This window comes from Tauraco erythrolophus, chromosome 4 (genome assembly GCF_009769465.1).
Source record: "Tauraco erythrolophus isolate bTauEry1 chromosome 4, bTauEry1.pri, whole genome shotgun sequence".
Lineage (NCBI taxonomy): Eukaryota > Metazoa > Chordata > Aves > Musophagiformes > Musophagidae > Tauraco > Tauraco erythrolophus.
In genome coordinates, this window is record NC_141468.1 from 80,464,059 (window position 1) to 80,488,987 (window position 24,929).

At 38.9% G+C, this 24,929-nt stretch overlaps 1 protein-coding gene across 5 annotated transcripts in view; it reads right to left on the reverse strand.

Moving 5' to 3' along the window:
• The window catches only part of SOX5 (SRY-box transcription factor 5), a 299,360-nt gene that overhangs the window by 214,643 nt on the left and 59,788 nt on the right, over positions 1-24,929 (reverse strand). For all 5 annotated transcript variants that reach the window (XM_086610564.1, XM_086610561.1, XM_086610565.1 and 2 more), the window contains one exon: positions 6,057-6,267. In XM_086610564.1, the coding sequence (XP_086466690.1) occupies positions 6,057-6,267 (211 nt within the window). The remainder of the gene's footprint in view (positions 1-6,056; positions 6,268-24,929) is intronic.

Genomic DNA, 24,929 nt, shown 5'->3' on the forward strand with positions numbered 1-24,929 from the left:
TGTTCTAGAGTTAAAGCGCTTGTTAATAAATGTTTAAGCCACCACAGCATTTAGCAGTGCCTTCTCTTCACATAGCCGTATTTCATAAAAATCCAGCTTTTAATTTTTTTTAATTATTTTTTGTTTTTATCAGCAGTATATGAATGCACAATTCCATATGGCAGGGTCTTTGAAAGAAGCGCATGGAAGTTCGATGCTGGCTTGGTCTGCAAGAAAAGACACATTTTCTTGTGACAGACTACATAGATGAACGTAGAACCACAACGCACTTGAAGCATCCTTCCACAGCAGCAGGAGCATACCAACAAAACGTAAAAGTACTCAACTGCAAAGTATCCTTGTTTGTCCTTCAGTAGAACAGCATTACAAAGCCTCTTCAACACCTACTTTGTCAAAGGGACAGTGAAGAACCAAATAAAAGAAACTCAAACCTCAACCAATTATAGTATCTTTAGGCTTTTCCTGAATCTGTTAACTTTTATTTCTTCCCATCTCATCAGATGTGATTTAAAAACAAGAGTCTGCATTTCAAAGGCCTCCCTTCTTGTGCCCATTAATAGTTTGCTTTGGAATTTATGGCTTAAGAAGAGGGAGACCTCTTGATTTCTTTACAAGATATGTTGATTAAAAGTTTGATAATATTAGGAAATATTCTGGGATCTTATTTTAACTAGTGAGCCTGAGTTTAATATGGTTCACTTTTATAGACTACAGAAGTGCTTAAACAACAGCCATTTAAATTACCACAAGAACAGGTGTTGTGATTTACAATGTAAACTTAAACATCAAACAGAAATAGCCTTTGGGGGATGTTCAGAAGACAAAAATCATGCCCTAGAGGCCTTTCTCATCCCTTTCCTTCCAACAAAGTAATTACTTACAGCATTGCAGCATACTATAATATGTGAGGCTCTAGTACTCGCGTTGCCTGTTAAAGCCCTGCAAACATATATATTACCTGCTTACTAAACACTTGAGATTAATTGATCCTGCTCAGAAGACCTAAGGACTAGTAGATCAAAATTTTGGAGTAGGAACAGTATTAAACACAATATTTGTGTCTAAATATATAATCTAATACATGCACTATCTATCTATGTATTTCTATGTCCACCTATTTATATAAAATTTAAAGCATTCATTTAAATGGCCAAACAAAATTGAGGGTCAGAGGTCTTTACTATAGAAGAATGAGCCATGCAGATGACTGAGTGCACCCGCATGTGCACATGCTCGTACGCGCAGTCTCTGTGGTCAGGTAGATGCCCATATGATCCCGTTTATCCAGAACTACAAATTCTGTGTAACAACATCGATCTGGCCTCAGAAGATACAGTATATATGTTTTAAAGATAAACAGTCAGATACGTAACCTGTTATAAAGATATACTGCCAAAATGGAAAGAGAAGATTGACTCTTACTTAAAAGTTAGGAGACCTAAAGAGCTGGTGAGTACTCTGGTTTATTCTAAAAATAGGAGAGAATTTACTTGTTTGCCTATTTTTTTTTTTCCAGCAGCCAAGCCATATATTTAGAGGAAAGGCTACACAGACTTCTGAGATTTAATTTTCCACAAGCACAGGCCATAAATTAAAATACAGCTATCCAATCCCATTAATAGTGCAAGAAAAAGCTAAGTGGCTGCTTTGGTCTTTGCTTTCATGAACTTGTGTCAAGCTCAGTGACTTCAAAGAGATTTCCATTTCATTTCTACAAATGAAGAGAACAGACAGACAGAGAGTCTCTGCCATCCTCTGATGCCTTAAGAAAACAGAAGAAAAACATGCCTGTATCTCATTCGCCTAATGATTTTAGCTGCAAAAGGAATCCCATGGTCGGCAGACGACCCTCAGGGCAAGGGCTTGAGGTCTGTCACAGTATATAAGGCTTCTCCAAACCCACTCCATTATCTTCATTATTGTATACCAGGAATAAAAGGGGACTGACTCCTCTTCTGAAGTTCAAGTTAGAAAGGACAGAATGTTTCATGTAAAATAACATTGTGTGACTTCAGTAATAGGTTTATGCCTTTGGGGGCCTAATACTAAAGCTGCATATAAGGATTTTCTGCAGAATTTGAGAGAAGGAACATGAGTGCTGTATTAGCAATGAGTATAATTCCACAAGTTTTAGATTCACTGGAACACTCTATGTCTCTGTGTCAGCATGACTCGTTGTCAATCACATACTTTCATACAGTAAGAGTAAAATGGCAAGTTTAGGGGGAAAAAAGAGCATGGAGCTTCAGAGCTAAGTCTAAACCACTATGAAAACCAAAACCACACACATCTGAAAGGAGGAAAAGAAAGCGACAAGCTTTTGGTAAGTTCTTAGGAGTAAGTAGGCAGCATGGCTTCTTACAGGGGACATTAGCCAAGGGCATAGATAGAATAAATCAACATGGAAACCATTTATACGAACAGTGATGCTTCCCTTGTCAGCACATGAACAGGTACATACGTGTGTATTTGTGCACTCTGAGAAGTGCATTTTCTAAGACTGTAAAAATCCTTGTCCTTTGCTGACAAAATTCACTAACTCTTACTTTCTAACAAATACAATTTAAGAAAACCATTTACCTTATATCAATAGACCTGCTATAAATATTTTGGAATATCTCACTCATCCTCCAAACCTGTTTAAGAAAAGAGAAGTCCTTTCCCTGACTGATAGAAGGTTTGGATTGAGACATAGAGTTGTGTACCCAGCCCTTCTCTTTTTTCTGGTTTGGAAGAAACAGGCCATTTGAAAGAATGCTTCAAAAGCACATTTCCCACAGTAATTCAAACAATAAAAAGAGAGCAAACACAGTCCATTGTACAAGTTAAATAATATATAAACTTTTGAGTACATAGAGAAATGAGAATCTGACTCATATCTGGTCTTCAAAAGATTCACAGGAAATTGATTTAATTAAACCTCAGCTACTGGTGTAAATGTTTCCCTTTCTTCCCAAAGAGAAATAAAGTATTATATTATTGTTGTTGACATAACACAGCAAAGCTTAACTATGGTTCTTGGTGTTCTCCTACAAAGCCCCACAAACTAGCAAGGCTAAAAACTATTACTGAAATACACAGTCATCATGCATTGATGAAGTGCTACCTACACATACTACTAAGGATTCCCACTTGTAACTTGTCTTAATCATGGGGAAATTCATTTGACCTGGATAGGCTGGAAGAGTGGGCTAACAAGAACCTTATGAGGTTCAATGAGGTCAAGTGTAAGGTCTTGCACCTGGGAAAACATAAGCCAGGAGTGCAGCACAGGCTGAGATCTACCTGGCTGGAAGCAGCTCTGTGGAAAAGGATCTAGGGGTCCTGGTGGACAACAAGCTCAACGTGAGTGAACAGAGTGCTGCTGCGGCCAAGAAAGCCAACAGGATGCTGGCTTGCATCAAAAAGGGCATCACCAGCAGAGATAAGGAAGACATCATCCCACTCTACCCAGCACTTATCAGGCCACACCTGGAATACTGTGTTCAGTTTTGGTCTCTGCTGCACAAAAAAGTTGTGGACAGGCTGGATAGCGTCCAGAGAAGGGCCTTAAAGATGATCAAAGGACTAGGAAGCCTCCCATATGAGGAAAGGTTGAGAGAACTGGGCTTGTTCAGCCTTGAGAAAAGGCTGAGGAGAGAGCTTATCATCATCTTCCAGTATTTAAAGGGTGGCTACAAAGAAGATAGAGACTCCCTTTTTATAAGTAGTCACATGGAAAAGATGAGGGGTAATGTGTATAAGCTATTCCTGGGGAGATTTTGCTTGGACACAAGAGGAAAATTCTTCACAATGAGAACAATCAGCCATTGGAATAATCTCCCCAGGGAAGTGGTGGATTCTCTAACATGGGACACTTTCAAGATTCAGCTGGACAGGGTGCTGGGCTATCTTGTCTAGACTGTGCTTTTGCCAAGAAAGGTTGGACCACATGATCCTTGAGGTCCCTGCCAACCTGGTGTTCTATGATTAATATGCTAATTACCTGCCTAGCAATCAGTGACGAGTGACAACCTAACTTTAGCACTTCATGAAGACATGACAATAAGTAGATTTTCTCCTGGAGTTCAAACAGTGAAGAGATTGTGCTTGCAGCAGTACATACTTCTTTTAAGGAAAGGGATTCATATTTGTGGAAGATCTCTAAGAACGATCTTGCCATCTGCACCCAGAAAGATGTATTTTTTAATAAGCCACTCTAAAAACAATCATGTTGGCTGAAGGGAAGGGGGAGGGAGACTTATCAAAACGAAGTATTTGTCCCTCACCACCTTTCAATCTTCTTATGCACGTCTAATTTTCTTCGTAGCCAGCTCACCTCTATGGCCTCCTTTTGTTTCATGTCCCATTTCCCATTCTCTTCTAACTTCTGAACTTTCGTTAGTTCGCTTTCAAGGAGAAAGGGGGAAAAAAAAGCCAACCATTTCCTATTCATTTTTTCCTGGACGGGGAGTAAGAAGAGACATGAATATGGCACCCTCATAATGATTTAACTAGGGCTTAATGAAATTTTCATCACAACCTGCTGTTCATTTTAATGGCCTTTGAAAAACAATAGAACAATGGCTAGAGGGAAGAAAGGATTTTCTGTTGCATGCATTTGCAAAGCCCAACGTTCAGTTGCTCCCCCTCGTCTCTCTCCCAATCTCTTCACAAAGCTGTAAATCTTTTGTTTGTACTGTATATTTTCATTTTAGTAGAGCTGAGATAGTTATTGTACAGGCTCTGTAACCATTCTCACGTCTATCTGTGGCCTTTCCTTAATGGAGTCTGTGCAGCTTGTACAACTTCATACAAGAGAGTGTCTATACATTGCTCCGAACCCCCTGTTTTTTCCTCTCTCTTCCATAAAAGTCTGGTCTCCTTCCCCCTCATCCCATACCATACACAGGAAAGATTTTTCCCATTCTAAGGCACAAAGGTAGGTTACGGCACTGACCATTAAGTCAACGTAAATGCGAAATGAAACGCTATGATTATATGAAATATTCCAAAAAACAAATAATTTGTTTCCCAGAAGACTCTTACTGTGTACTCCAGTCAAGAAAGGAAGACTAATTTACGGTCCCGTCATGCTTATATACGTGACAGCGTGGCTGTGTTTGCATCACATTTTCATTCCAGTATACAGGTCGTCCTAAAATTTTCTCGTAGGTGCTGTTAATTCATGCTTCAACACCGAGGTGGGCTCTGAGGACTCACAGTCCCCTGGAAATCTAGCTGTAAATACGCATGCCAGATTCTTACAGAGAACGTAGTGAGAACTTCACTTTCCAGTGAAGGGTTTGACTCTGCCCCAAATAGGCAGGAATTGAAAATCTTACTTAAAGGAAAGCTGTTCTGTGGCTTCTCAGAGGCGCAATGGTGGGTCTTAGTCTCAGCCCACAGAGCACAAGTGGCGTAGTGACCAACTGGAAGTATAGCCTCAAAAAGAAACTGATTCTCCAGAGATAACACCTATATGCCAAGGTTGAAATTCGCTTGTCAGACGGAATGCAGACAAAGCCAGTGCTGTGTCTGTTTGTATAGTACCTGCACTACAGACAAATAGAGGATGACATGATAGGACGTGTTCCAGACAAAAGCTTTCATTAATTCCAAATTTAACTTCTTACCTTTCAAATAATGACATGCCTACTAGACATTTTCACAAAAAAAAAAAAAAATTGACATTGCTGATAACACTGCTTTTTGCTCTAGAAATGGGGGAGGTGGCAGCAGTGGTGTAAACGACCCCCAGGCTTTTAAAATTACAGTGTTCAATTGTACACATGTTGAGGAGGTTGCTCCATCTATTACAACTGCGATAACAAGTCTGTTATGTCAGCAAAGGCCCTTGTTTGGGAAAAGCTAAAATTGTTAGCTGGGATAAAAATGTTAAATGGGATATTGCTGAAATTTATCTCCAATGTAGACAAGAACTATGAGTTCTTTACTTTGATTTTACTTACACGAAAAAGCAAATGGAGTGAAAATGGAAAGATTAAGAAGTATATGTATCCAAAGAATCTGAAGAAAAGAAAAGAGAAAATTTTGGCCAGCTTCCCAGGCCTTACCTTCTGGCTCATTTTTGATGAGCTCTTCCATTTTTCTTTGCTTAAGGGTGTCTACAACATCCGCTAGGCTCCCTTTGCGCCTTTCAGGGGTTCCCAGGGCTGTGCTGGACAATGATTCTCCACTCTGACGCCCACCTTCTTCTGTCTTCAGGGGTGAGGTAGATGAGTTGTGCGGGGCAAATGAAGACATCACTTTATTGCCATCAACTTCCTGAAAGGGGAAAAAAACGAGATGAAACATTTCTTTCTTTTATTAAAGAAGAAAAAAATAAAGCTGGAAAGAAAGAACAATCCTTTGTTCTTTGAGTTCATTGCTGTTTGTTCTTCTGTTGAAACCTTTAAAAAGGCATGCAATGCTTCAAAAACACCCAGAAAAAAGCCTATCCATAAAGCATAAACCAAGATTACAGGCTGAAGCGAACAAAGATCCGCTTGCAAGAGAGAAACATAAAATACAGTTTTTCCCTAATTGAGAAGAGTGTTGTATTCATAGGTTTCCTAATAACAATGGTATTGATTACCTTTAATTGGTTGTTCTTTTACAGCTTGCTTTCAAAAAAAAAAAATAATCTTCGTTTTTCACAAGGACTACTAATTTCCTGACTTTATAAAGTACTTAATGCCTTGATGGCTAGCTGCTGTAAGAAATGAAATAGTAACCAAATATAAAATGCCCTTTGTCATATGACTTACTTTATCTCACAATTCAAGTAGTTCCCCATCTATAAAGGATGAAGCAATTGTTTTCTGTTTCCTAATTCTCTTTCTATTCTCTTCCATCTCATATGTTCATTTCTTGCAGAGACAATATTTTTCACAAAGGTGGTCCTAATGACTTCCCTGGCGGCACAACGGCAAAACCCTGTGACTTCCTGAAACAGACACACAGTCCTCCTCACATGCAAGTCCATAGAGGTCTACTCATTAATTTTAATGGAAACCAAAACTGGTTCTAGCATCTTCAAACTTGCCTTCATTAATGTAAGAGCCTTCTCCTCCACACCTCCTCCAACATAAAGCAATGTTCTCTGCATATATTCCTTTCCTCTTTTATGTTTCTTTTATGCCCTATCCTTCTACACACATCTCTGAAACCCTTTTTTTCCCTGCTAACATATGCCATCTATACCTTGTGAAACTTAGGTCAATGTCTTCCAACAAAGCTTGCTGCAGAGTACATACACTGCAAAATACAATGCTGCAAACATGAAGAGTTTTTTATTTTTATCAGATTCTCCACAGATTTTTCTTTTTTATTATGCTATTTCCTTATATTTTTGTATTCCAATTGTTTCATGAATATTATTTCTAAAAAAGTCACTGGACCATCTTGTGATCTGAGTTATAGACTTGTTGGAAAAAGTCTTAATAATTTTTAAATTGTTTTTATTTTATAGGGTGTGAAAGGGAGACATACACTGGTTTTAGTGATTTGTGTTACAATTTTATCATTTTTTTCCAGAGTAATTTTTGGGGTCTCTGGTTTAATAAGCCCCAATAATTCAGAAAAAAAACATATCTTTTCATAAATAGAACATAAATTGCTAAAAATTATCTCAATAAAATTTGAATAAAGCAACACAGAAGTTATGAAGTAAAGAATGTATTTGTTTTCATAGATTACTTCGTTTGGGCAAAAAGACTACCTCTGGTAAAGAAAACTTCTAGTGCAAACAGTTTTGAGCAGCTTGAGCGTGTTATACTAGTGAATAAATTCCCTAACAGAATCGGATTTAACTGAGATTACAATCTGGGCCATCGTATGCCCCAAAAGCCAAACCCAGTGATGTTAATGAGAGACTTTCTACTGACGTCAATGAGCTTTTGACCAAGCCCTAAAAAATTTTCCAACTCTAGTCAACAGAAATGTTCCTTTTTTTTTTCCCTTGCAACTCCATCCATTTTTGTCCTGTACTTGGGAAACTACTAGCTGCTAACAGCGGACTTAAAATGATTTGGAGCTGAATGTAATTTTGTTCACATATACAGACCTGAATAAACTGTTTTTTAACACTGATCTAGACGAGCAAAATAGTTAACTTCAGCATCAGTTCAGATTTTATCTAAACGCATTATCACGAAGTGGCAATATTTTTTCTACAAACAAGGCCAAAAGAGGAAATGTCTTGAAAGCTGCTTTCTTAGTCACACCTTGAAGACAGATAAGCCAAATATCATCCTTAGTTACAGTTCTTAAATTCACCTATAGCATCAATTATGTACAGGAACAGTATCATTCTTAATTTTACCAGGAACTAGTTTCTGGGTTTTATTCCAAAGTGCACCTCAAAGACACTCACTTGGGTTTCTGTGTGTGTCACACATTGGCCACAGACACAAGGTACTTGCAACAGCTGCCTAAACCTCAGGAATCATTATTGCTGTTTCCATGCACATTTTGGGTACACACAAGTGTTTTTTATACGTACAAGTAGATTCTGAGCACAAAACAAGTTTGTTAGAAGAAGCGTAAGAACACAATGATTGAATTGATACATAAGGTGATTTTTCAAAATCACAAATCGCTTGGCATTCAAATGGAACACACAAGTATTTTCAAAACTGCTAAAATTTCTCTGCCTCTGTTTCAGGAGAAATAGAAGTGTAAGGGGCACAGGACAAGAGAGTAGTTTGTAGGTAAAGCATCATGAAAGGACTCTGGATACTCAATTCCTAGTTCTTTTACGTGTTCTGTGTAACTATGGAAGAAGTCACTTGTTTCTGCATTTCAGTTTCCTACCTGTAAAACAGGGATGAGAGAAGTAATCCTCATATTGTAAAGGTCTTCGAATGATAAACTCACTAATAACACAGAGATGCCCTGATACTACGGTGCTGGCTAAAAGCATTTATATATCACCACAGTTCAGAAGACTTCATAGCTGGACAAAAAAAGGAAGGGGAAGGTTCTACGCAAATTTTTTTAGAAGGTATACTATATATTAAACTATTCATCTAAGTAATCATCCCCAAAACAAAAAGTTTTCTTAGACTGCTCTTGTTACGTGTGCATATATGCAATGTTTGCCTATCACATACATGGGCTATTTATACACTTGTGGGGTTTAAGATACACTCCACTTAATCAAAACACATATACAGTAGGGGAACAGCTGCAATCACATCTCAGTGGGCTAAATTACAGTACACCAGTGAATTATTCATTCAAAAAGATCTGCAGCAATCACACATTCATTGCGTGATTTGCAATCTAAGAGGAATCCTCTCCTTGCCACACCAGCAGATGAGCGCGCACATCAGCTACTGCGGTTCATGGGGGTTCTACACATATCCTCTAGCACACCAGCTCAAGGACGCGTCTTCCCCACTTGTCTATGATCTTTCTGTTCGATCATTCAGAACAATAACCTGAAATGCTCAACTGCATTCTTGGCTTTTGCTTTACATGTCTCTCTTTTAATTTGCTCATTCTTACGCCGTTACTGAGGAAAGCGAAAAAGAGCTTTCGATGGTTCTGGATTTTTACTCTTACCATATGAAAAGAAAGAACAGGATGCTTCCACATAAAACCTGCTCATGTCAATGGTTGTATAAAGCTAAAAAACTTGCAGCGAGGAAACTCCTCTGATATTATGTGAGAGAGTATAACTACCCTCCTGAAAACACTCGGAGAAGTCCTTAATGGCAAGAAAGATATGTCAGCAACAGTTTAAAACTAATTCCCTGAGAAGGAAGTTCCCGCCCAACAAGTGAGATTTAGCAGGTTCCTTTTTTGAAAGGACAAATTCACATAGTTTTTTTTCAGCTAACTGAAAGAAAAGCAACAACACTATGAAGAGCGGTATTAAAGAACCTAAATATCTACTACTGATGTTTTAAAACAAAGTTCATCAAGCCACACACAAATTCTATATCTCAAGTCACCAAAACAGTGGAAAAACAGACGCTCTTTTACCGGAGAACAGCCTCTCTCAGCTGCGTAACCATTTCACCTGTTCAAGTTTGATTACATTCCAGCCTCTGGCGCTGTTAATCCTGGTAACAGCGTTCTGTAGTTAGCAGCTGCTTCGTGGATGGGGCTCTATTGTTCATTTGCATTGCGAATCGCTCTGCTAATGTGTGCTGGCACAACATTTCATCCAACTCCGAGCTGGGATCATACTCACCAACACCTGATGCTGCTGCTTCTTGCTTTTCCCACTTCGGAGAGGCAGACAAGGACCTACGCAGATCCTGCTGAATCCAGCACTCTGGGCCTTTCTTCCTCCACCCAACAGCAACAACAAAAAGAAAAAGGACTGGTTCACGTTTTGCGTCTTCTGCTTCTGTTCCAAGCTCGAATCCACAGGAAGACTTGTTCGTTTACAAGAAAGTTGCCTCTATATTGCCAAACAGCTTTCCACCCATGGAGGAAATACCTCTTCCAAGGTTTAATGATAAAACAGGCTTCTACCCTTTCAGTATGAGGTCAATAATCTTCCTTTGTTAATCTTGGGCAAGCTTTACTTAATCTAGCCCCCTTGTCACCTTTGTGATTGACAGGAAAAGTCGCGTCACTGGACAATGGACTTATCCTTACTGAGCAATATCTTTTTTAAAGATTACACAATGTTACCCTTGCTCTCATAAAAAGCGCAAACATTTTGCGGTTAAAAGAAACTATTCATTCCAACTGCATCTTTCAAATGGTCTCCCTCCATTTCCAGGGTCCAGCCAAGGCCTATTTCAGTTCCACAGAGGGACAGTGAAACATTTAATGAAAAGAAACAGGTTGTACTTGGAGAGATTTCCGAAATATCTCTTAGTGCTCTAAATAGATCTCATCTCCTCCTTCCTCATCTAGAGATGCACATTATTCCTATCTGCAATTAAACTCAGACAGAAAACTCCGTTTCTGTGACATTAAAATCTTGTCCCAAACCTACCAACAATCGGAGCAGAAGAAAACTCAGAACTAAGTCTGAAACTGTTAATTACCACCATATGGTATGCAAGGAGGTTGCATCTGCAGCAAAAAAAAAAAAAAACAACCTTATAAGAATTCAAGCTTCTGGCTTTGCAGTCAAAAACACCTGGAATAAAATACTTGTGGCTTTAAAACAAGCACTGATACTGTCTGATTTTAAGAAGGCTGTGATCCTAAAAGCAACCTAACAGGTTCTTTTTTCAAAGCTGGAATTTTGCCCATACTTTGCTCTTTTAGAATATGTGAAGAAGATACGGAAGTAAATTTTTTGCTCTGCTTTCTACGTTACACATGTAGGCCTATCTATTTTATAGTCTCCGTAGTGACCAGGAAGCTGGTAACAGTATGACATAAGACATAATCAAAAGCCAGAATGCTTCACACTTCTGAAGACAAATGATTTTTAAGCAGTTTAGTACTGTTTGCTATTTATTTTACCTAATAAACTTTCACAGAACGAATACCTATGTTTAAGATCCAACAGCATAGCTACTTCCAGTGAAAATCTGAAAGCTATAAAAATATTCCCAATGCCCAAAGGAATTCCACCAGCAATTACGAGGAAAACCAAATTTAACATTTCCAGTATTTTTTAAGGTTTAAAAGAAACAAAATACACTCACAAAGCAAGAACCATCTCTTGTTTTTTCTTAACCTTCCATTTACAGTCTTTGCCTTAATTAATGTAATTAACTTACTTTAGGAGTGTTAAGTGCCACCAACTTTCAATGGGAATCACATCTTCAAATCACTTAAGTAATTTGAAAAAATCTTTCCTTCTACATTCTATGCCATAAGGGCTGTAAGGCAGTTATTATCATAAACCTTTATGGTTTATGGTGGCTGTCAACACGGCACCTCCAGGAAGATGAAATACATCTGGAGAGGGACTTTTTACAAGGGTGTGTAGTGATAGGACAAGGGGCAAGGGATTTAAACTGAAAGAGGGCAGATTTAGGTTAGATATAAGAAAGAAATTCTTTACATTGAGGGTGGTGAGATACTGGGACAGGTTGCCCAGAGAAGTTGTGGAAGCCCCATCCCTGGAGGTGTTCAAGGCCAGGTTGAGGCTTTGGGCAACGTGGTGTAGTGGAGGATTTCCCTGCCCATGGCAGGGGGGTTGGAACTAGATGATCTTTGAGGTCCCTTCCAACCCTAACCATTCTATGATTCTATGATTCTATATTCCACAAGGCTTCCCAATGGAAGCCTTTTTTGAATTCTTTTTTCACTTTAGAATTTCTTTGCTTCTATCTTAAATTTGATAGGTCTTTTGTCTATAGGTTTCCTTCATGGAGCAAAGTTGTTCATCAGTGATGGAAAGGAATGATCCCAAGGACATTTACAAGAAACAGTGGATACAGTGGATACAGTAAGAAAAAGGGAGACTATGTAAAAGGGCATGGTGGGGGGGGAAGTGGAAAAGGATAACTACATCATTAGGAAGTAAGAACTGACAAGAACACATAATCGAAGGAGGGATAAAAGAGACACCGAAGGGTGTCATGTAAACAAATCTAGAAAGATGTACATCCACAGGCTATGTATGGTTCTGCAACCAGATCTATGCAAACCCATAACTATTCTTGTACAGATTTAGTTTTTTTCTAGGACTGTGGGTTTTAATGACGATGAGGAACTGAAATGTAATGGAGAGTGAAGAAATTGATGAACGGATGTGAAGAGTCAGCTGAAGTGGTCATCGTGGTAGAGAAGTAAGAATTTTATCTGAATTAGGTGAACTAAATACAGTAAATAGAGATGCACTTTTTTTTTTTGCTACACAGTCAAGCGAAATACATTCAAGTCAAACATTGTTTTGGCTTTGCTGAGATGATATATTTGGGACTCCATGATCCGTATTTTGGAAGTACTACCAATTATCAGACTTACAGAATCCCGATCACATCTAGCTCTCCCTCTAAAATGTTAATACTTCGCTTGGTACTGGAATATTTTTAAATTTTTTTGGCAATCATTACTATCTCTTGTCCTTCAGGTTGTATTTATTTGACATCAAGTGCTGTGTCTCGTTACTGATCTCTTTCTGATGAAGCAGAAGATATACTAGCAGAGGTTTCAATGGGAAGACTAACTGGTATTCCTAGTGTTTGACGCCTATGAAACTTGTTGAATATTATTTGAAGCTCAAAAAGACGACCATCTGCTCTACGAACTCTGCTACATCAGGCACTTTCTCTTTGTCTACCTTTTTCCTCCATATGTAAAACTGAGACAATAATAAATATTTTCTGCAGCTTAGGGCGTTTTATGAAATTGATGTAGAAAGCCTGCAGATTATTGGACAAAAGCCTCATAGCGGCTGTATTTTCATTTTTATTGATGCAATAAATACTCAGCTCTTACATTACTCTGTGGTGCACTACAACCCAATCATCTGAAACCAGAAATTGGGAGCTCTCCCACATATCAAGTGCCATCCCACAGTATCTCACAGTAACACTGAAACGTACTTTGATTTTTTCCAAATACCACGATACTCAGACTGCTGCCACAACTGCACGAGCAAGAGAAAATTTCAAGTTTTTCCAAGGTTTGGAGATGACTTGTAAGAAACTGTTCAGCTGTGTTCACACAAAAGGAATAACTTCTAATCCGTTTTGCATTGATTTCTAACTTTATCCGCTGCGATTTACAGAACATAAGAGCAGATTTTTCAAGGATTTAAATTATCTAAAGATATAAGGAGGTGCCTAGTGGAATTTTTGAAAATGCACAATAATATATATTCATTTAATTCCCGCTGATTTCATTATAAGTGCCTGAAAATAAAGAGCTGGAATCAGCACAGTGCGACTGGCTGGCTCTCTGTAGTTCTTCAACAGACCATTATCGGACTATCTACAGCACAGAGCACAATCTGATAACTGATGCTTTAAGACAAACATTTCTTCTCCTCCGGCTGTTCTGCATTCCAGCCCATCCCCAACATACAGCTTAAGTTTAGTATTTCTTACTGCTTATCCCCTGGTTTCTACTTGATTTATTACAAATCAAAGAATTATATGCAAACTGTGGATGTTTGTAGTAAAATATACATGAGAAAACGTTGCGAGCAAAACTTAAGAACGTTTTTACATTGGATGCCTAAAAGGGTTTTTCAAAAATTATCTTCTTTTGTGCTACAGATTTTGGGTTTATTTTTAGTCCACCTCTTTGTCCCATTTCTTGCAATGAAGTGTTCCCCCATACAGAAAAGTAAATTGCAAATCTTTCTACAGAATAAAGACATTAAATACAGTAACAACTACTTTGTATTGGGCAAACACGGTTAGTGACATAATTCCTGACATCCATTCTCAGACCAGACCTCTTCTCCTGCTTCTTTCTCCAGCAAAACTAATTTCAAGAACGTAATAGAGGATTACATCTATTTGCTCTTAAAATACTTGACAAACAAAACAGGTATTTTGAGAACTCTTAATATGTTAGCTATAATCTGCAAAAACAAAGAACATGTTGTACTATAACAGCCTTGTTATCTTCATGCTAGTAATCTTCATGCTTAAAAATAATAAATAAAACTCTGCAAAAGCACTTTTAAGACTTTTATGATCTCTTCCCTGGGGGACTAAAGATCACCCTTAAGACCTTGCTAAACAAAAAATAAGACTACTTATCAAAACAGCTTGGTAGAGTCTTCAGCATACATTAAATCCTTCTAATAGTTTGGAAATCACGCAGTATAAAATGATTATCTTTGTAAAAATACAAGCTTACTAACCACATACAACTACTCTGGGTTTGTAAGCGTAATAAAACCTATTTTGAGTGTCAAAAACAGCTTCATCACCAGCTTTCTTACTAGGAAACAAGCTCATTGTCTGTTCTAACTCCTTAAAAGAATGGGAGAGGACTGTCCGGACAGAATTTAGTGATACAATAAAAGGAACACCACAGGCTAGCAATGGCTCCAGGGCTGTTCCAAGCTACCTAACTTTCGTATTATGATTCACTGCAGTTTTCAGCTAGGAAAGAGATGTAAGATCACCTCATCTGTTCTCTATGAGGTCGCCTACAAAAATTTGTACCAGACAGACATACTTCACCTCGTTCCTTCGTCCAGGTGGCTGAGAGGACTGTAAAGACAAGTCATGTACGATTTGGTCAAAACTGAGCCTGTTGTGTTGAGGATGAGGATATTTGGATGGAGAGAACAACCCTCCAAACTGGGGAACAAAAGAAAAGAAAATATCCTGCACCTGTAAGGGCTTGTGCACATGCTCATACTAAGGCAGTGTGATTCTGCCACGTACCTAAAGCAGGTACGTAACAAAACAGCACACTCAGCCCTCTGGTGTGGTCCCTTGTTGTCTCACTTGGGCCAGTAAAATGAGGTTTCCCATTCCCTCTATGAATATTCTACGCAGTCAAAAAAAAAAAAACCTCATTGCTCTGAAACATTGCCTCATATTTGCTTTCTTTCAGCCCCAAACTCTTCTTATACAGTTACTTCTTCCAGCGCTCTGGACTATTTCTTTTCCAAGTGAGAGCTTGTACCATCTTCATCTTCTTGGGCAGTTAGCACATATTTACTTTGCTATTCCTGGCCCCTATTCAGCCTTTCCTCTTTCAATCTTTCCTCACAAATCAGCTTCTACAACTCATTAATTGTTTCTTGCTTACATCTGAAATCCCTCCAATTTGCTGACTTCTCTAACATGGCCAGAACTGAACACATTATTCCACATGCAATCCTAGCAGAGTTATGAGGAGAGAGACAATTTCCTCTTTGTTACCACCTTTTTTGCTGCCTTGCTGCACGACAAGCTCGTATCTAATTTGTTTTAACACACCTAAATCCTTTTCAGCGTTACTGTTTTCCAAGTGCCTTACTCACATTGATTATCTGTGCTTTGGATTACCTTACCCAGCTGTATCAGTTTGTAATTTTACATTTTGCTATTTCCTGTGATGCAGTCTCCCCTTGATTCCTTTGATATTACGGTTCTATTCCCCCCGGTGCACCACTGGCGACTTTAATGAGCGTACTGTAATTCGCTTGTTCAAATTCTATGACAACGTATTTAGTTCTCTGTATTTCTAAAACATTGCTACAGGCACTCACTGTCCTACGAATCCCTCACCAAGAACCAGACAGCGCACAGCAGGCAAAGGACTACCATGACAATGTTCCTTTCAGTCTACGTTTTTTTTTCCAGCCACCTCAGAATAACGCAAGAGAGAGATCTTGCTACATAACCAGGAGGCTCTGACAGGCCAGGGTAGGCAAATAAAGTACTACAATGAAAGACACCTGTGCAGAGCATAGTGCTCTAGGAATTGTTTCCTCATTTCTACTGAAGGAATTCCTCTGACAATCTCTGCCATTGAGGATTTTCAAAGAAGGTACCCATCTTTTGCTGACATTCTGTATAGCTGTCTCTTTCTACTAGCTAAATAAGATCATGTTGTGCAACACCATTCCAGACTCCTCTCAACAACTTAATGGATTACTATTCTTTTTTTTTGCCATAGCTACTTTACCTGGAACTTTCAAATGAGATGCATGAAACGCTCTATGAAGGAAGCATCTTGCAACACATACACATACTTATGGACTGAACTCCATGCAACTTCCACTAATCAACTCTTTTGGAATTATTTGTTCTTTATATTTTTGAACATCATAACCCCCACATTTAATATCAGGAATCTTGTACATATCCTGCATGAAGAGTGAGTGAGTGGCTAAGTCCACTACACTTTTCAACTAATCATGTTCTCCTTTATATATGTTGTGTATTGTTCATGAGCCTTCTCATTTCACATCTATTTATTTACTTTTACTGTGTGTTTGTTCTCTTGCTTTTCAAAAGATTACAACTAGACTTGCGGGATGATAACTGTCAAAATCACCTGTGCCTCCACAGAGATTACTATCACTTTATTTCTCTTTCTGAAAGCAATCTTCTGGAAGTTCGTATTTCTTAGATGGGCCAGATTACTCTATTAAAATGGAATAGCTACTTGAGAAATAGCCCCATTGTCTCCACTGGAGTTAGCTGTAGGATAAGCTACCACATTCAGAAGATGAATTTTTCAAAATGAATTCTACTGGTTCAGAAATATGTTTGTCTCATTTATTTTTGAAATGCATATCATCAAGCATGTGGAACTCATGGATCTGCTTTTCATAAGATGGCTTGGGTTGGAAGGGACCTTAAAGATCACCTAGTTGCAACCCATCTGCCTTGGGCAGGGACACCTTCCACTACATCAGGTTGCTCAAAGCCTCATCCAATCTGGCCTTGAACACTGCCGGGGATGGGGCATCTACAACATCTCTGGGCAACCTATTACAGTGTTTCACCACCCTCAGAGTGAAAAATTTCTTCATTATATCTAATCTAAATCTCCCTTCTTTCAGTTTAAAGCCATTGCCCCTTGTCCTATCACTACACGCCCTTGTAAAAAGTTCCTCTCCAGCATTCTTTTAGGTCTCTTCTAGGTACTGAAAGGCTGCTAGAATAGAAGGTCTCCCTGAGCCCAGAGTCTTCTCCAGGCTGAACAGCCCCAACTCTCTCAGCTTGTCTTCACAGCAGAGGTGGCTCCAGCCCTCGGATCATCTTTGTGGCCCTTCTCTGGCCTCGCTCCAGCAGCTCCATGTCCTTCTTGTGTTGGGGACTCCAGAGCTGAACACAGTATTCCAGGTGGGGTCTTACAAGAGCAGAGTAGAAGGGAAGAATCACCTCCCTCAACCTGCTGGCCACACTTCTTTTGGTGCAGTCCAGACACAGTTTGCTTTCTGGGCTGCCAGCGCACATTGCTAGCTGATGTTGAGCTTCTCATCCACCAGCACTCCCAAGTCCTTTTCCTCAGGGCTGCTCCCAAACCATTCTCCGCCCAGCCTGTACTTGTGCTTGGGATTGCCATGACCCATGTGCAGGACCTTGCACTTGGCCTTGTTGAACTTCATGAGGTTCTCACAGGCCCACTTTTTCAGCCTGTCAAAGTCCCTCTGGATAGCATCCCTTCCCTCCAGCGTGTCTACCACTCAGCTTAGTGTCATCAGCAAACTTGCTGAGGGTGCACTCAATCCCACTGTCCATGTCACCAACAAAGATGTTAAATAGCACTGGTATGGCTATCACCCAGCTGGCTTGAATTGGTAATTATCTAATTAAGGTTTAGGCCCTGCCTACAAAAGGCGGGCCATTTCCTCCTGGCTGTGGGAGCTGCAGCCTAGGCTGGTGAGCAACATCTGGTGACCCCGATGTGATCCTCATGAGAGACCCTGAAGACCTTGACCCCGACTCCCTCGCCGGAGCCAGAGCTGGAGCAAGAAGTCCTTCGATAAAGAAGGTAAAGCCGCTACCATGAAAGAGGGAAGCGTGCTAGAGTTGGAATGAATGAACAGGGTCTCTGCTCACAGTAAAGCCTTCCTGAAAACAAAAAAAAAAAACCTGTAAAACAAAAAGGGGTAATTACCTAATTAAGGTTTAGGCCCCGCCTACAAAAGGCGGGCCATTTCCTCCTGGCTGCGGGAGCTGCAACCACATCTTTGGAGCTGCAGCCTAGGCTAGTGAGCAACACATTGGCCCCAGTACTGACCCCTGAGGAACACCACTCGTCACTGGCCTCCACTTGGACATCGAGCTGTTGACCACAACTCTTTGAGTGCCATCCAGCCAATTCCTTATCCACCGAGTGGTTCATCCATCTCCAATTCAGAGACAAGGATGTCGTGCAGGACAGTGTAAAATGCTTTGGGCAAGTCCATCACTGTAACCCCGTCATAAAAGGCCACTAAATTAGTCAGGCATGATTTGCTCTTAGTGAAGCCATGTTGGCTGTCACAAATCATCTACTTTTTCTCCAGCACAGTTTCCAGGAGGATCTGCTCCATGATCTTGCTGTGCACAGAGGTGAGACTGACTGGCCTGTAGTTCCCTGGGTCTTCCTTTTTTTCCCTTTTTAAAAATGGGGGCTACGTTTCCCTTTTTCCAGTCGGTGGGAACTTCACCAGACTGCCATGACTTCTCATATATGATGGATAATGCTTTAACAACTTCATTTGCCAGTTCCCTCGGGACCCGCGGATGCATCTCATCAGGTCCCATGGACTTGTCCACCTTCAGGTTCCTTAGATGGTCTCAAACGTGGTCTTCTTCTACTTATCTAAGTTCTTTTATCCAAGTTCTCTATCCTTTTACCTACTTTGTCTACTACTTACTCTCTTACGCTTCCTAAGTAACGGCTACATAAACAATAATTTATAGGATTTTTCCAAGCAGTGATTGTTTTCATCCTCTTTAACAGTTATTAAAAGACTTATTGCCGCACACCCCCCCTCCCCCTCCAAATTATATCACCTGCTGTTCTCTTTATGTCTCTTATAACTCAATTTTTCTTCTATCAACAACTGTATCACAATTTTAGTGAAATAGAATTTGGAATTCTGGTATACATCAAAGTAGTTTTCTCAATTTTAGAGGAAAGATTGCACAGGAAATAATAATTAAAAAAAGAAATATATATACTCTGTGTTTATCAACACAGAAGAAATACATTCACAGAAGGTCAGTTCCACAGAAGATGTTTACAGAGTAGGAATCAATCTTATTTGGATCTTACACACTTCAAACAGAGAATGGTGTTTGATCAGAGAATGCCCAATATATCAAATAATTAATAAAAATTAATATGACAAAAGTCAATCCACATAACACTGATATATAAAGCTAGTAGGTGTTAGAGCTACTCAAAAATTTGTTAATTAATCCCCACAAGATCCCTTTGTGGTATTGCATATAGGTCAAATTAGAAAATGACATGAACTGACTTGCCATGCTCCAAAGCAAGCTAATGGGGGAGTACATTCAGTATCCAAGGTTCCTGAGAACCAATTCTCTGTTCACTTTGCTGGGCCTTACTACACCTCAAATGGTAACATCATGTTCTGCTCAGGGGTGCAGCATGATGTCATTTTATCATTTAAGTCCCATTCTAAAGCTCATTCAAGCAGAGCTTAAACAAGATTTAAAATGCGCGTAGACTCTGAACATAGGAGCCAGTTTAGACTGTGGCTGAGTGATGCAAAAAACCCAACAAACTCTAATTTATGACAGATTCACAGTTGTTCTCACTCTGGTGATCAGTTATTCTTTCTTCTGTTCCTTTAAACTGCAGTCAGTAGCATAACATTGCCTACTACGAAGAGACCTTTGCGATAAGATGATATCAAGGGATGTTGTGACACTCTTGATTAAGAATTACACAGTAAGCAAACTGTACAGAAATGCTAATTTTCCTCCCCTTTCTCATTACTTACCTAGATTATTCTGAGTAATACAAATTATCTTTATTAGCTTTAAGGCAGTTCATTCTCATGCCCTTAATGCCATTTTAAAAAAGAAATTGTATTTCTGTAGCTGATTAAGTTCACTACATATTTTCCTTAACAATTAGTTTTGTGCACTGTTGTATGTCATGTTCACAAACAAACAAAAAAGCCCAAAGAACATCTATTCTTCTACAGTCACAGGCAACTCCCCACCATCAGCAGAGGATGAGTAACTTTTGCTGGAATTAGCCTTTCTTCTCCAAACTCCTCTTTGAATCACTGATATCTGAGAATTCCCTGCAGTTTTCAGTCATCATGAAGTGATGCTGAAAAACCCATAGAATTGCCCAACCCAAATAAGAAAAGACAAAATTTTCTCCACTTTGGCTGGAAAGAATGTGAGTCTACTTCATAACAAGGAAGTACTGGTTGACTAATAGAACATGGTTTTACAAAAATCTGTCTTTTTCTGACCTTAAATTTATCAAGATCAAGTCTCAGGATGCGATCCAGCCAGGTGCCACTGTGCCTACCAGCACTTAGCTGACATACAGAAGGTTTCTAACAAAAAGTTCTCTGCAATCAATTCATTATACTTTGCGACATCAAACAGGGAAAAATAATTAAAAAGCTCCTATTGAGCACCTAGAAAGACCTTGAGTGCAGACAGGGAGTGAACACAAAGACTGGGTATTTGGTTATAAGAGTCACACTTCATCTTTTTATATATACATTCCTACACATTAAAAAAAACCCAAAGCAATAGTACATTTTCCTCCTCCCTTCTATTCTGGTCTATGAGTTCCTACACTTACAGTACACATATTTAAACATACTCAAGAAAGCTACATAAAATTTATCGACTTAAGTTTTTTCATCTTCAGATGTACATATATGTGGAGACTACATATTTGAAAAATAAATGTCCTGAATAAATACAATTATGCGAAGTAAGAGTGAAAATCGCATGCAAATGATATTATAAACAGGAACTACACTGACAGCTTATTTGTCCTGTACAAGGTACAAGCAGGGAAAAGCTAGTTTCTGACATGTAAGACCCGTTCATCTGAAAGGCATCCAATCTTCCTTACAGTATCTTTGACAGTACTGGAAGCTGCACTTACACATTTATATAAAGCTCTTCTCCATACATTTTGGTACTTCTGTTATTCAAACATCATATAGTCTCTCGTAACTTAAGGTTCAAAGAAACTCTTAAAAACAGCTGTCCGAAAGAAGGTGTTATAAGGACACTGTGCTGCAACACCCGATATACATGACAACTGCTTCCTTGATGAGTTAATATAGTACATCATAGTCATGTTCATGGCTACTATCAGTAGCAACAGTTATAATATGACCATTTTGTTGCTTTCATCAGTATCATGTATTAATTGGGAAACATTTGTGTCATTCACAGAAATGTTAGGTACTTTCTTCCTTCTATCCACGTCTTATGTTAAAGAAAAATTAAAAAATGGGGAAGGAGCACACACATGCTTTGCCAGCTGTCCTGTCTTTCAACCCAGTTTTACACAACTTTATCATTACATCAGTTTTCATTGATTACTTAGGAATCAGATTCACAAAATAAGGAATTTTTAAATTGTAGGTTCAAACCCATCTCAAGCCTATAAAAATCAAGATACTGTTATCACACAAGGAGTTGGTAATGTGAAAAGATTAGTTGGTATATAAATCACAGGTACCCAAATCAGCCAAAACATCACCTTCAAAGGAGAAAAACTGGGATTAGGAAAACCCATAGACCAGAAGAGGGATGCACAGTTAGATTTTCAGTGATAAATGGAGGATTTCTGAGGACTGTCTAAACAATATCCTTTAGTAAACATTTTTCCATTAAGACACTAATTATAAGCCTGATTCTCTTGCTTTCAGCACATATTTGTTCTCTAAAGAAGCTGGCCATAATACTGAATGATTAGCAAGAGTTTCAGAAGATGTCCATCAGCAACTTGGATTTACCTCCACAGATTATTTTCAGTGAAAATGAGATCACTTGTTCTCAAGTCCCACTTCCAGAACACATTTTATTTTAAGCCTTTGTGTGCAAGTTTATTAATTTTCATCACAACTATTATTCACTTAAACAAAAAGTAGAACTTTCTTCCTTGGAAGTAACAGAACGAGTCTCACTACCATAGAGGTCAGTTTATGCACAGTGCACGCTTAATAAAATACTATGCCCAGAATTAGCTGTGAATATGTCTCAAAAGAACTAGTAGCTTGTCTTAAGTTTTACTCTTCTGCTTAAGCACTGATGAAAAGAAACACTCTCTTACAATATCCAGTCAACGTACTAATGAAAATAAACTGGAAAATAGCGACAAACATCTTTGGAAATTGCTAGCTGTCCTTGTGACTGCAAGGGTTGCCCTAATTTTAGATCGGCATAAATAAGCAGCCGTTTACATGGAAGCATTTGTGTTCTGCTTCTGCAACAGGTGAACCTCCAACAACGCATGGGGATGAGCAGAACAGTGGCTTTAAAATGTCATCTTTATTTGACATACTTGCTCCCCATGTATTTTCTGAGTCACATCTATCTGCTTGCTTTATTGACGAATTTTTTTAACAGCCATTATTATTAAGGAGTCAATACAGCTACAAAAGAAGGAACTGGATTCTGCTTTGTAGACGTATCATCAACAAAACAGTTAAGTGCCATTTGCAAAATGTTTATTACTAGGCATGACGAGAGGCAAAAAGGACACAGCTCTAGTTTCAAACCCCAGGTTAAGCTAGCATTATAAGCAATTAATAAAAATACCATATTTTTATGCAACTAGATTTGACCTCTAAAGCCACAGCAAGACAGAAAATGTGGGACCCTTTAATGTCATTTTTACAGTCATTTATCTGACTATAACCACACTTTAAAGCATTAAGGTCAGCTGGTCATGAAGCATGAGCTACACTTCTGACTAGCATGCACCACATTTGACTTGAGAGTAAATAAGGGACTGACACTCCATTAACCTTCACAAGTACAATTATTTATCAAAACAGTTCAAAAGAGTACCCGGCAGAGAACTGATAAATCTGGAAGCGAAAAACGAAACTGTAACAGAACAAACTGATCCTTTGCCAGTGATGAAGAGCTATTTCCTACCACAATTCCTAGGGCAAGTCCTTCAGTCAGTTTTCTAACATAGCCATCCCTGTTAAAGCACTTACCCTCAATTCACATTGGTTTTGACAAAATCTCAGAGCTTTTTTGTTCTTTTTTATTTCCATCTTCTTTCTTGGAAATAATATATGCTAATATCCTGTATTTATAGGCATCTTCAAACACTTTCCTCAGAAACACATGCAGAAAATTCAAAAGAGTTCTGACACGTTTGGTTACAGCTAGTATTTTGTGCTTTCAGTTTCAGCACAAGGACCATGCCTGTTCACAATATTCCTATTTAGTGACCTGATCTTTATCTTCCTACCACCATACAAACTTTAGGTGTTTTATTACAGGACCTATGGTGGTTTATAACCATGTGGTCTTGAAATTTTGTTAATTCTGTAAGATTTCTAGAATATCCTTATATTGTGAAATTCTACTCAAATTCCTCGCCAAAGCATGAGATTGAGCTGTTCAGCAGCTGTCATCTGCCATCAATTCCTTTGACTTTTTGACAGCAGTAGCACTCTGCGCTTGCAAAGAAGGGGAATTTTGTTCAAAATCTTCCACTAAAAAGCATCAGGAGCGAGAGTGGAAAGAAAAAGTCTTCACCACATGAAGATCCACTCATGACCAACTAGAAACTTCACCCACCACTGCCATCTGGTCTTGCATACTGGTTTTCCTCTGGCAGCACACTCTTCTATTCCACTGTACGCTAGACTGATCTCCAGCCTCTGTCAGATGCACAGATAGGAAGAAATCACTAAGTATTCACCACCGGAGTTGTAGTTAGAGAGCTCCAAAAAAAGCAGTGGTGTGCAGCGAATTTACTGTCTTCCTAGTCTTTGCTCTCCCTTTAAGACGAGTACTTATTTCTCTGCTTCGTGAAAAGGCATCAAGTTCCATGAGCACAAAGAGCTACGATTTCTAAACGGCTCATACGTGTACCTTCTTTCTGGTGGTCACAAGACAAAATCTCAAAATGTAAAAATAGAGACAAGGGAGAAAGAATCGCTTTAAGGGGAATGTGATGTTTCTCTTATCAAGTAGCCCAAAACGCAGTAAAAAGAGAACTGCTGACTGGTATCAAGGTCAATTTCTAAGTGTCTTCTAACAAAGGGGGAAGATTGACTTGGTAACTCCTTTTTTTAACAGAGGATTTATTAAATCCATAAAATACAGGAAAGCACAACCCTCATTATATCAGTTACCTTATTTCAGCTTGTACAAACCTTGGATTCCTTAAAGATCATAAAAGAAAATGGATTTTGATTTTAAATCTGTTGCACACTTAATGTACATATGAAAATAATTACGTTCAGAGGACTGAGGACTTTTTAAACGTGACTCAGATAATTGATATCATGAGGTCTGATGTTGATTTTTTCCCATTGACTTCCAGATCAAATGTTTTAAATTTAAAAGAATTCCTCCCTGCCAACTCCTTGTCTTGGAAACTCATTCTAGGACCTGAGATTCAATGTTTCTTCTTCCTTC